Genomic DNA, 12,490 nt, shown 5'->3' on the forward strand with positions numbered 1-12,490 from the left:
AGCATATGGTCTAAATTCATAGTCTAAATTATGGTAAGACACTTGAAAATGAGGTTATTTCATAATTTTTAGGTTAAACTGGTATTTTTTTTTTTTTTTTTAGCTGTTCTATTTACAACTACATCCCTGTTCCCAGTTACATGGGAGTTTAAGTAAATAAATAGGCAGTTAAACATCATTCCTGCATTTTCCCCCTTATCATGTAGTTTTATTTCATTTTGATTTTGACAGACTATTTTGGGGGATCTGCGTGGTTGGTAATCCCTCGGTTGAGTTTAACTGGAAGCGGAGTGGAATCACACTTCAGACGATGATTCATCTGCGCTAACAAGCCAACACAAAGATTTTTCTCCGCTCCTCGTCTCTCTCCGTCTCTCCAGTGACAGAGTCAAGAAACCGCAGTCATCGTTTGATCTGTCCTGCACCTCGAATGCATTCCTCGAATACTCGGGAATTTTTTTTTTTTTTTTTTTTTGGTCTCACACTCTTCATACACAGTTCAGCAAGGTTGGCATATCTTACATGTGTTTTTAATTTATTTGGTAGAGTCAGCACATTAATGAACATCAGTGTAGAATACAAGATTTAAACATGAAAGAATGCTAATTTACATCTACAGTCCCGACACAGATCACAGAAAAAGAAAAAAACAACAACAAAGCAATACAAACAACAATATGTAAATACAAATGTACAGTTACACAAATGGAAAAAGACAGTACGTTATACATAAATTTGTTTAAAAGCAGTTCTGGTTTGCCTTGAGCAATTGTTTGAGATGAGAGTGATATGTAAATGGTAGGCTATTCCAATATTTACCTCCCTCTGCCAACAGCACAGTTTGTTCAGATGTGTTTGGCCTATGTGACACCACACGGTCCCCTCGAGTGGATCTAAAGAGACTTAAAGGAATACTCCAATATTTTGGGTAAAACAGCCCTTTCCCAGACTGAGACAAGATGTTTGATACCAGTTTCACCTCTGTACGTCCAGTGGTTCAGTTCCTGCGGGTAGCATTTTGTGTTAGCTTAGCATAAAGACTTGAAGTCTATGGGAGTCGTTAGCCTAGCTTTGACAGTGCTGAAAAAATAAACCTCATAGCAATGCTGAAGCTGTCTTTTTTACAGTGTATTGTGTGTATTTGAAATGCACATCTTGGAATTAACAAAATAAAAGAAGAAAATGAATCTTCCTATACCCTCACAGATCATTGTGATAGAAGGCTAACGACTCCCATACACTTCAAGTCTTTATGCTAAGCTAACACGAATGCTACCCATAGGAACTAAACCACTGGGCGTACAGAGGTGAAAATGATATCAAACATCTTGTCTCAGTCTGGGTAAGTCAAAAAAAGGGCATTTTGCCCAAAACGTTGGAGTATTTATTTTAAAGATATAATTAAGATCAAATTCCCATCTGCCACTGATGCCAGGATCTCTGCTCTTGCAGGAAATCAGGCGAACCCAAACTGAACTGAAACATTAATATGAAATTAATGTAAAGTGAATTAAAAGAAACAATCCATTATGTTCAGTGCATTCCATTTATTTTGCATTGATTTTTGAATTCTGTGTTTGAATCCTTACTGTACCATCAGAGAGAGAGGGTAAATTTGTTGCATGCATCCCTGGGTTATGCATGTAAATGGAGAAAAACCCACAACCTGACATTAACCACTGATGTTTGGTTCCTGTTAAACTTTGTCATCCAAAACAGACATCGGTAAATACTGTCATTCATACACATTTTTAAAAATACGTCAGTTTTAAATCTACACACCTCAACATGGATCCTACTGGCTATCTGCCGCCTCTGCGCTTGGAAGGAAAAGCTGTTCCCCCACACGCCGCGAGATCTGTCCACATGTCGGATTACAAATGTCAGACATGTTTGAGCCGCTCGGGTCAGCCTGTTTAAGACTGAATCTGTAAACCCCGTCACGCTGCCAGATAATCTGTCCCAACCGCCGGTCCTGACCAAGCCTCACGCTTCATTCACGAGTCCTTCCACTGTTTTCACCCCCGAAAAAAACAACACACCAGGAGCATGCTGGGGGAAAAGCCTGGTTGTGGCAGTATCTGTCTTTTCCTGTCTTTATGATCCCACTTGTGACAGTAGAGAATGTTGCATGGTGTTTTTGCTGTTGAGTAACGTTAGTTAATGTTAACCTATAGCTGGATTAGAGTGACCACTTCCAGCTGTTTGAACAAATCCAATAAACTGTTTGTCCATGGGCCAGCAGGTAAGGTGGGCACGGGTCCCTTACTGTCTGTCAGATTATCCTCCATTTGAATTAACAACGTTCTCTCTCCAAAAATCTCAATTCCTTCAAGTTGTAAATGAAGCACCAGATTGGGGGTTCCTCCTCTGATCGTGGGAGTGTCGAAATATGATGTTGATCAGCCTGATTAGCCCTCTAGTATGTAGCTAAAGAATAATCTAGTACCTACAGTGGAGAGAGGAAGCCATGGGAAAGTGAGATGGAGGCGGTGAGACATAGAGACTGATTCATCCAAATGAGCTGAGACTTAGAGCGAGAGAGAGAGAGAGAGAGAGAGAGAGCCAGACTGCTAGAAAGTACCTCCAACTTTCAAACATCTTCAACTTGTTTATGCGTGAGAATGTGCTGGAACAGACTGCAATTCGATGACGCAGCTTTTTTTTTTTTTCTTCCTTTTCCTCCGTCTGATATCAAAGAAAACAATAGCAGCTGTCAGGCGGGAAATTGTGACTGCTAACAGCTTGTGACAGGAGTAGGAGGAGAGGAAGAGCGAGAGGAGTAGGAGGAGGAGGAGAGGGAGCTAAAATAGGATTCCTGCATTTCAGTCTTTGATGTATGGCAGAGAATTGAAGGTAGAGAGAGATAGAGAGGGAGGGAGATGTAAAGAGAGGAAAGGGAAGGTGGGGGGTTTATGTTGAGACGATGATGAAACAGAGGGAGGTAAAGGGAGAGCGGAAGAGAGAGAGAGAGAGAAAAGCACTGAGGGATGAGAGAGCAGATAGAGATGATGAGAGAGCAGATGTATGTATTCGTGTACATCTTAAAATCCTGATGCCTTCTAGGAACAATCCCACCTTTAAATCTCAAACTTACTCTTTCTAGTAAACCGTTCAATACATAAAATGCACTTACATATTCTGCATAACAAATGGCCACCAAAGCGATCATCCACGACATTTAAGAATGGATAAATGTCTGTTTTGCGACTATCTAAACACCAATATGTGTGTGTGTGTGTATCTTCAGGTGAAAGTGATGGTGCGCGTGTGTCCGGTGTCTCAGTCGGAGGTGGCCGAGTGCAGCTCCTTCCTCAAAGTGGACCCCAGGAAGAAGCAGATCACCATCATGGACCCCTCGGCCAACCAGGCACCAGGGGCCGCCTCCCAGAAGAGGGCAGGAGCCAATCAGGTGCCTCCCAAGATGTTTACCTTTGACGCGGCCTTCCCTCATGACGCATCGCAGGTAAGGGAAAAGGATTCGAGAGTTTGGAGGACGCCGCAAAAGACACACACTCGTCCCGTGTAGATTTCCATCCAAAACGCTTTTAAGCCCCGTTTGGATGGGATTAGTTTCCCCGAACGACATCTGAGTTTTAATTACTAACAGAGGAGGCCTTTAATTTCACATTCGGACAGGATTAGCATCTCTGTAATTTCTCCCCGATATTACAGAGATGGGATTGGCTAGTCGTCTCCCAGCAGGCGGTGGGTGTTTTTTTTTTTTTTTTTTTTTTTTTTTTTTTAGGTTACCCGTGCAACTTAAACTGGTGAGAGACCGTTCTGTAGGGATTTTCCAGTCAAAGGTACACTGGTTGTGCTCTGGAGAGACAAACAAACGGGGCCTGTGGCATTTCAGTGGCAGTCTGATGTTTGTTAACACATCCGTCTGTTAATTCCATACTAATATTTCCATTCAGATGGAGTTTAATTATCAGAGGGCCTCTGAGTTCGAAGAACACCAGCAGGTAATTTGCTCTGTAATAATCGTCCGTGGCAAACACAAGACACGGCTGATTCAGGAGGGACTAATATTACCGGGGACGTCTGTGATACATGAAATTACCCGACGTCCTCCTCTAAAACTAATCCCATTTAAATAGGCATCATAGCGTTATTTGCACGGGGCTAGTATTACTTGGGAATATCATATCTAAAATTTAAAACGCCTGCGTTTCGAGCGGCGTGAGATTTCGCTGCTGTGTCGTGTGTTGAGGCTCCTCAATGTGCACCCAAAAGAGCATCAAAAATGTTCATTTAGAGGGCGCCCTGGTGGCCCACTGGATAAGAGTGTGTCCTGGGTCAAAATCCAACCTCAGGCCAATTTTGCTGCATGTCATCTCATCTCTCTCCCCCTGCCTTTCCTGTCTCTCTCTCTACTGTGACTGTCAAATAAAGCAGAAATTGCAAAAAAAAAAAAACAAAAAAAAAAAAACGTACATTTACAATTTCCACCGCAGCCTCCATAATTCTCAAAAAAAAAAAAGGTAGAAAAAGGTGTAGACAGACCAAAAACCTTGCTAAGAAAAACTACTATGGTTGTATATGGTAGGAAATTTGCACTAGAATTTTTACTTTTTAGAAATTACCTTTTTATTTACCTTATTATTACCTTATTATTATTAGTTATTCCAAATGACCAGAGGTGTCCAGGTAAGGCCTGTCCTGTGCGAACAGGGCTCAAGACTCAAATGTTAACACTCTGCCTGTATTCCTGTTGGCCCCTCGTGAAGATCAGTTCAGATCAGTTCAGATCAGTTCAGATCAGAGAGCAGACGTGTGGAGTTTTAAATGTCAGCGGGCTGTAACCACGGTAACAATGGATACACACACGTCCCATTTGAGGGTCGGGTGTACCCACTCTTTCAGGTATTTATGTTTTCCCTCTCTCTCTCTCACTCTCTCTCTCTCTCTCTGTGTCTCTCTCTCCCTCCCTCCCTCTCTCTCTCTCTCTCTCTCTGTCTCTCTCTCCCTCCCTCCCTCTGTTGCTAGGCGGAGGTGTGTGCAGGAACGGTTGCCGAGGTGATTCAGTCAGTGGTGAATGGAGCAGATGGCTGTGTCTTCTGCTTTGGACACTCCAAGCTGGGTAACACCCACACACACACTCCCACACACCCACATATACATTCAGACACACACACACACACACACACACACACACACACACACACACACAGAAACACATGGACCACAAAATCAGACCATGGTTGGCATGTGAATTATTGTTACAAAATGTGTGTGTGTGTGTGTGTGTGTATGTGTGTGTGTGTGTGTGTGTGTCGGTGTGACAGCCTTCCTCTGGCTTGGCTGTCTTTCCGCTGGCCCTCAACTATCAGAGAGAGAGAGAAAGCAGAGGATTAGTGTCTGTTAAAGCTGAGAGCATTCTCAGTCTGCTCTCTCTGTGTGTCTCTGTCTTCCTTTCTCTCTCTCTCTCTCTCTCCTCTCTCTCTCTCTCTCCTCTCTCTCTCTCTCTCTCTCTCTCTCTCCTCTCTCTCTCTCTCTCCTCTCTCTCCCTCTCTCTCTCTCTAATCCTGCTGAAGCTGGTTTTCAGAGAGGCTGACTTAACAAGGGTCAGGACCCCTCACTGCACACTGGAACATGTCTGGACTCAAACACACACACACACACACACACACACACACACACACACACACACACACACACACACACACACACACACACACACACACACACACACAGAGCCACTTACACACACAGACATAAACAGTGATGCATGTGTCTTTAGTCCTTTCAACAACCCTGCTTCCTTGATCATTTCCATGATCACAGAATCGAGCCCAAGGACCAAGAAACAAACAAACAGACAGACACACAGATTTTGTTATTAACCCCGTGTCAGGCCTCACCAGTTTTTCCCCCCCTTGGACATACAAGGACTATTTTGCTTCTTGGCCTGTGATCTCGATTCAGCTGATTACAGTTCCCAAGTCCCACTGAGCTGCCGGTGCAGGACAAATGAAAGATGGTTTAAAATCCTACAATTCAACAAGAAAAACTCCTGTCCTACAGATTTCAGAGCCTTCACTGGAACAACCAGTGAGCCATTTGTATTAAATAATAAAAACAAACAACAAAAAAAAATAAACAAGTCAACCAACAAACCACTGTGCTCTCTGTTATGTGTGGTAATTTACTGTCAGTCGACATTTTGGTCATAAAAGCTTTGTAATGTGGGAGTATAAAGTTTTATGTGGCTTTCAAGGGACTGGGAAAGTAAGGATAGTTGTGCCAAGGACAGAAATGTCAATACTGTAAAATCAATAATCCTCTTTTTTTCCAAGGTTAAAAGAATGTATGAATGCCACTGTATGTTTCAAAGTTTTTTGCTTTCCTCCATCTATCTGGAAGCACTTGCTCTGTCCACCTGATGCCTTGCAGTTTTCAAACTAACAAATGGCCAGAGGGGAACCAGAATTGCATCCACCATCATGCTATTATTAATGCTCTTCTTTTCTTCTGGATCTGCTGAACATGTGGAGTCTGACGAGATGGAGGGAGGCGTCAGAGTCAGAATTAAGAAATGAAGGCTGGGGGCAAAAATGTCCTTCAAATTTCATGAAATGCTGCAAAAATTGTGATCAGGGAGTGTGTTTCTCTATTCTTTTTGCATACCGCCCTGTTTAGTTTCTCTCTGCTGAGTTTATATTCATGACATTGAACAGGTAGGAAACTGTACAGTGCACAACGCACCCAATTTGACATGTACTGCCTTTCCAAGCCTGTTTTTCCAAGCCAGTGGCAGATCTAGAAATTTTTGAAAGAGGTGGAAAAGGAGTGGTAGGGTGGCTAAAGGGGGGGTGGGTCAACTATACAGAGAGAGAGCCCACTGGCTGCTGCAAGACAGAGAAAAAGTGCAGTGCAACATTTTTTTTTTTTTTACCATTTAAGATTAACTTTTTGAAAAGATTTTACTGAATTGCCCAAAACATGGATGGCAGCTGTGGTGGCCTTTTTTATGCCACCCCTTGTTGGGTGGATCTAGGCCTCTGTCCCCCCACTAAAAAATGACCATAAAATAATAACTGTGAAAATTAGGGGTAAAAATATGCGCCTGATTATCAGTGCCAGGGAGTTAGTATGTTTTTTTGATACCACTGTTACCACTGTTTTTTTTGTTGGTTTTTTTTTTTGAGTTGTCAAATATTCACACATGAAAGCAACAACTGCCCCCCCAAATGTTCTGCTTAAAAAAAAATTAAAAAATATGAGCGCTATTATTAGTGTCAGGAACTTGGTGTCTTTCTTTTAATACCACTGTTCAGATTTTTTCTTTTAAATTGTCAGTTATTCACACTTGAAAGTGATGACTGTCTACCCAAAAAAATTCTTTTTGAAAAAAAAAAAAAAAAAAAAAAAAGGAAATTATGAGGTTGAAATATGAGCCCGATTATTAGTATCAGGGACTGGGTATCTTTTTTTTTTTTTTTTTTGAGTGCTGCCATGATCCAGTTTTTTTTTTTCTTTTGAGTTGTCAAAAATGAAAGCGACTGCTGTCACCCATGGGTGACTGCAGTTGATCTGTGAGAGACTGACTGGGTGAAAAGGACCAAAGTGAAACATAAAGCGCCCCAAAAAGGCCCAAAAATGTTCTCTGGGGCTTAAAGAAAAAAAAAAAAAAAAAAAAGTGAATTTCTTACCCTGATCAAGAGCAAGCTTATAAGCAGCAGCAAGTGTTGGTGTGAACTCAGACCAACTTACTGTCAGTGTTTGGTGACTGACTGAGACCCTGCAAGGGCTTTAATGCATATAAAATGTGTAAAATCCATCAAAGCGAATGTGCTCTTTCCATCACTTCTACTGTTAAAGTTAATGTTATGGATATATGATCTTAGCATGGCTGTGAAGTTGCCCTGACCTTGTTAGTTAGGCTTTAAATGGCTTCCACTGTAGCAGCAGATGAGATAACTCTTTGTGTTATGGCTCACCTGGGGCCATGGAACTTAATGAGGCTGCATTATAAAGGCATTACCTTTTTTCTAATTAAAATGGGGAAAGAAACACAAGGAGCATTTATCTTTGGCTCTGTGGCCCTTGGCTGTAGACACACACACACATACCCACACACATATAAAGACTCAGACACAGATGCACACACACACATACACACACATTCTCACACAGACACTAACAATTAGCAACATGGAACAGTGGAAATACAATAAACCTCAGTATGAAGGAGACTGAAATTATCCAATTTTCTTACTTTGCATCATTTCTGATTGATAGCTTTTATTATCGTTATTGGATTATTGACCTTAGATCATCATCATCATCATCATCGTTTTTGGCAGCTGAGTATAATGTGTGTGTGTGTGTGTAGAGAGAGAGATGATGCAGTGGTGCCTGGTTGGCTTGTGCACGTTCTCTCAGAGCATCTCACCCTGTTCACCCTGTTTCCCTGACAGCATCGACAGCTCTGCTCTCAAAGCTTGGGGTGAAACCAATTACAAGGAGTATCCAGCAACTACACATAACACACACACACACACACACACACACACACACACACACACACACACATACAGCAACACAGCGGCTGTAGGCTATGTAGTTGTGTTGGATCAGCCGGCGGTGCAGTCGGCTAGCTTGATCGCCTCTGACAGTTATGGTGTGTTCACCTGATACGGGAAGGAGGGTAGACAGGTGGGAATCTTCCAATCAATACGATCTGCAGGACTTTCCCAGCGCTGGCAGTGAAGTGAGCCAACGTTACAGTTCTTCAAGTCGGTATCAACAATTTAACAGGGCTGGTGGGCAGAGCCGGTTTGTGGTTCAAACAAAGCAGGCATGAGGCACTAAATTAGGATTCATTTAGATTTAACAGCGGGGTGTGACGGATATGAGGTAGCGGTGTAAATACAAGCTTCATCAGGTTACGATATAGTGATTTTGATAGTTACTTGACTGGTTTGTCGTGTTTTATCTCATTCTGGCGTCGTTTCCATATGATGTGATTTGTCAGTTGACTCGTCTTTTCTCTGAACTCCAGAGTATTCCAAGTAGACGAGGAGACATCCATACTGTCTTTTTATTGGCTGCTGGCTGCGGCCTGGTGCTTGAAATAGTGACAGAAATGGTGACAGAAATCTGCCGTGGGAATTTCACAATAAAAGCGTATCTCTAAGATGATGATATGGCTCGATATTGTCACTTAAGTGTCAGTTTAGCATCAATTTTATTGGATTGTTGAGCGTCAGATTTATGTATTGATTCAGATCGATGGACCCCTAATATGACGACTTCATTTTATATATATTTCCACATTATTTACAGCCTATTCAGATATATTGGAGCTCTCAGAAAATTACAAGATTCCTACTAGCTGTGATTATGAGTTAGATGGTCAGAAGGTGGTACACAACATTGAAATGAGAGTAGCATTAGAACCTAAGATAACCACATCATGTTGTTAGCCACTAGGTACATAAAGTGTCATTTGATCACTTATTGAGTTGCCCCATTGTCTCTTAAAAGTTTGATTATTTCTTTAGTGTACTCCATCCTGTCACTTTATGACGCTGTTTTAACTATTAATGAAACAAAAACTATGCAGTGGGGAGGGTAAAATCACCTCGATGGTGCTTTAACTCCTGTCCCACAAGCAGCCAAAACCCGTCCAAAAACAGTTCACCATATTTCAGCTGCAGTGTGTGGTCCATTAGTAGCTTTTTAAGTTCATCTTGAGCTTTGCGGCTCAAACCAGCGGCTGGCTCTGATGACAACAGGCAGTGAGCAACATGTGAAGGAACTGTCTCTGTAGCTGTCGGTCACATTTAGGCCCTTTTGAGCTGCATCAATAAGACGTATTGTGTCCACGCTGCCAAGGCCGTCAGTCTGCAGCATGTAAGTCCAGGCAGATTAATGCCTTTCATGAACACAGAGCTGGTGACCTCTAACATACTTAGGTAAGGATGCTCCTGTAAAATAAGGCATTCAAGGGGGCGACCCTCAGAACGGGTGTGGCACTGCACGGCGTTTCTACTTGTAGCGCTCGTACCGGCTTCACCTCAGCTGAGCATCAATAAACAGAGATAGATAGATAGATACTTTATTCATCCCGAAGGAAATTCACAGTTTTCAACAGTATCCACAGATTACAAGATTAAATAAATAAAAAATAAAGAATAAAAGATGACACTAGAGATCTAAGTACCCAATGTGCAAAAAAACGTGTGGATAGATGTATACACACTGCAAAAACTTAAAATCTTACCAAGATTATTTGTCTTATTTCAAGTCAAAAATGCCTTATTTCTAGTCAAAATATCTCATTACACTTAAAATAAGACATGATCACCTCAGAAGCAACTTGTTTTAGACAATTTTCTCTTGTTTCAAGTGAAAATTCACTTGAAACAAATGAAAATTTGCTTGTTTCATTGGCAAAATTTACCAGTGGAAAAAGTGAAAATTCACTTGAAATAAGTGAAAATTAGCTTGAAACAAGAAACAAATCTTGCCAATGAAACAAGCAAATTTTTACTTGTTTCAAGCAAATTTCACTTGAAACAAGTGAAAACTGTCTAAAAACAAGTTACTTCTGAGGTGATCATGTCTTATTTTAAGTGTAATGAGATATTTTGACTAGAAATAAGACATTTTTGACTTGAAATAAGACAAATAATCTTGGTAAGATTTTGGGTTTTTGCAGTGCAATGTGCATAGATGTGGACAATGTGCAAATTTACAGTATAAACAGATGATAAACATCCTTTGCATAAGACGTCACAGCCTCCTGAGATCTCCTTTGACCAGAACCTCGCTCATCTTCCATCACACCAGAGACACGCGAGCAGAAACCGTGACCGTCGCCCTGCCATGTTAAAACACAGATGTTGCACTTGATGCAAGTTGAAAAACCAATGCAACACATTCAGGAGGGCTGACGTCACATTCAGTTTAATATTTTTAAATCTCAGCAGTTTTATTGGCTTATGAACTCCATTGCACATGCAACACAATAAAGTTTATATGAGGTAAGGTTTATTAAGTGAGAGGAAAAATTATAAGGTGAAACAAGCAGACCCTGCGGCCCTCCTGCACAGTTGTCTCGGCACATCAGGGTGTCACGGCACCCAGTTTGGGAACCACTGCTCTAAAGCACCAAAAAAACATACAAAAAAAAACTACTGCGTTCTACAACAGGCCAGTTTCTATTATATAAATCTCCTCTTTGTGGCGACCTCCTGTGGTTTTTAAGGACCTAATTGTCACAAAACATGAAAAGTCTCCTTGTATCCTGACAGTACAAATAGACCCTCGAGGAAACCGTGCGAGAGGAACAATGTGACGTTACAGTGTCGCTGCCAAGTTCCCCTCCTTTGTCGTCTTGAAACAAATCGCACACACAGTCTCTACCCCGCCAAACAGGAGTCAGGCTTTTGATGTGGTGGCTGTCCTCTGTTTGCGTGTCTGTGTTTGTGTAGGTGCGAATGCTCGGTGTTGCATATGGCTTTGTTTAGACGTCTGTTTGATCTTCCGTTCGTGACAGCCAAAGCAGGTGGTGGGGGGGCATCGGCATCCTGTGGCTCGGAGGGACAGATCTGGAGGCTCAGCGGGGATACACGCATGCAAACACACACATATGCACTCACACAATTTCATGCCTGCTCTCTGGCTGAAATCTATGCACTGACACACACAAGCACATTCATATACGGTGATTTTTTTCATGAAAGTCTGTCATGATGATGCGCTTTTTGATGACAGCACCCTTCGTCTCTTCCCCGTCCCCTCCCTCCGTCCTCCAGGTAAATCCTACACCATGATTGGCCGTGATGACTCCCTGCAGACTCTGGGCATAATCCCCTGTGCCATCTCCTGGCTGTTCAAACTCATCAACGAGCGGAAGGAGAAAACAGGAGCGCGCTTCTCTGTTCGTGTCTCAGCCGTCGAGGTCAGTGTTAGTGACGGAGGCTCCAATTCGACATGTTGCTCGCAGAGTTTCCACCGGTGCTGGAGAAAATCTTCAGAATCAGTACTCCTGTCAAAGTGCTTTAAGTGCTCACTTCATATCTGTCCTTCTTGATAAACTGCATCAAAACGACATAAATGCCAGAGTGTACGGGCTATTTTAAACAGTTTAACAGACGCTTTTACCCGGGGTGACAGTGAGTGAGCAAGTTCAGTGTTTTATAATAATATTTCTAATGATACTTTACTTATATGGCACCTTTTATACAGGGGGTGTAGCTCAAAGTGGCAATAAAGTGAAAGATGAGAATAAAAAGAAATAAAAACAGGCAGTTACTGCGCAAGTGCAAATACTGCATGATAAAACCAAGCAATCAGCTGAGTAACAAACAAAAGAGGCAGCAACAGGAAGAATAAATATCAATAAGATATTTAAAAGATGGAGATAAAGGAAAGGAGAGCACAAAGGAAGAAAACTGTGGAAGCTGCTGGACACAACATGAGCTGGTTTGGGAAGTGAACCTGTAACCTTCCCCTCACTGTGTTACTATCTCTA

At 42.0% G+C, this 12,490-nt stretch overlaps 1 protein-coding gene across 1 annotated transcript in view; it reads left to right on the top strand.

The window, feature by feature from the left end:
* The window catches only part of kif26ba (kinesin family member 26Ba), a 124,543-nt gene that overhangs the window by 82,020 nt on the left and 30,033 nt on the right, over positions 1-12,490 (top strand). Inside the window, 3 exon segments of the mRNA XM_030048162.1 lie at positions 3,251-3,466; positions 4,993-5,086; positions 11,772-11,917. Of these exon segments, the coding sequence (XP_029904022.1) occupies positions 3,251-3,466; positions 4,993-5,086; positions 11,772-11,917 (456 nt within the window).

This window comes from Myripristis murdjan, chromosome 3 (assembly GCF_902150065.1).
Source record: "Myripristis murdjan chromosome 3, fMyrMur1.1, whole genome shotgun sequence".
Taxonomy (NCBI): Eukaryota; Metazoa; Chordata; class Actinopteri; order Holocentriformes; family Holocentridae; genus Myripristis; species Myripristis murdjan.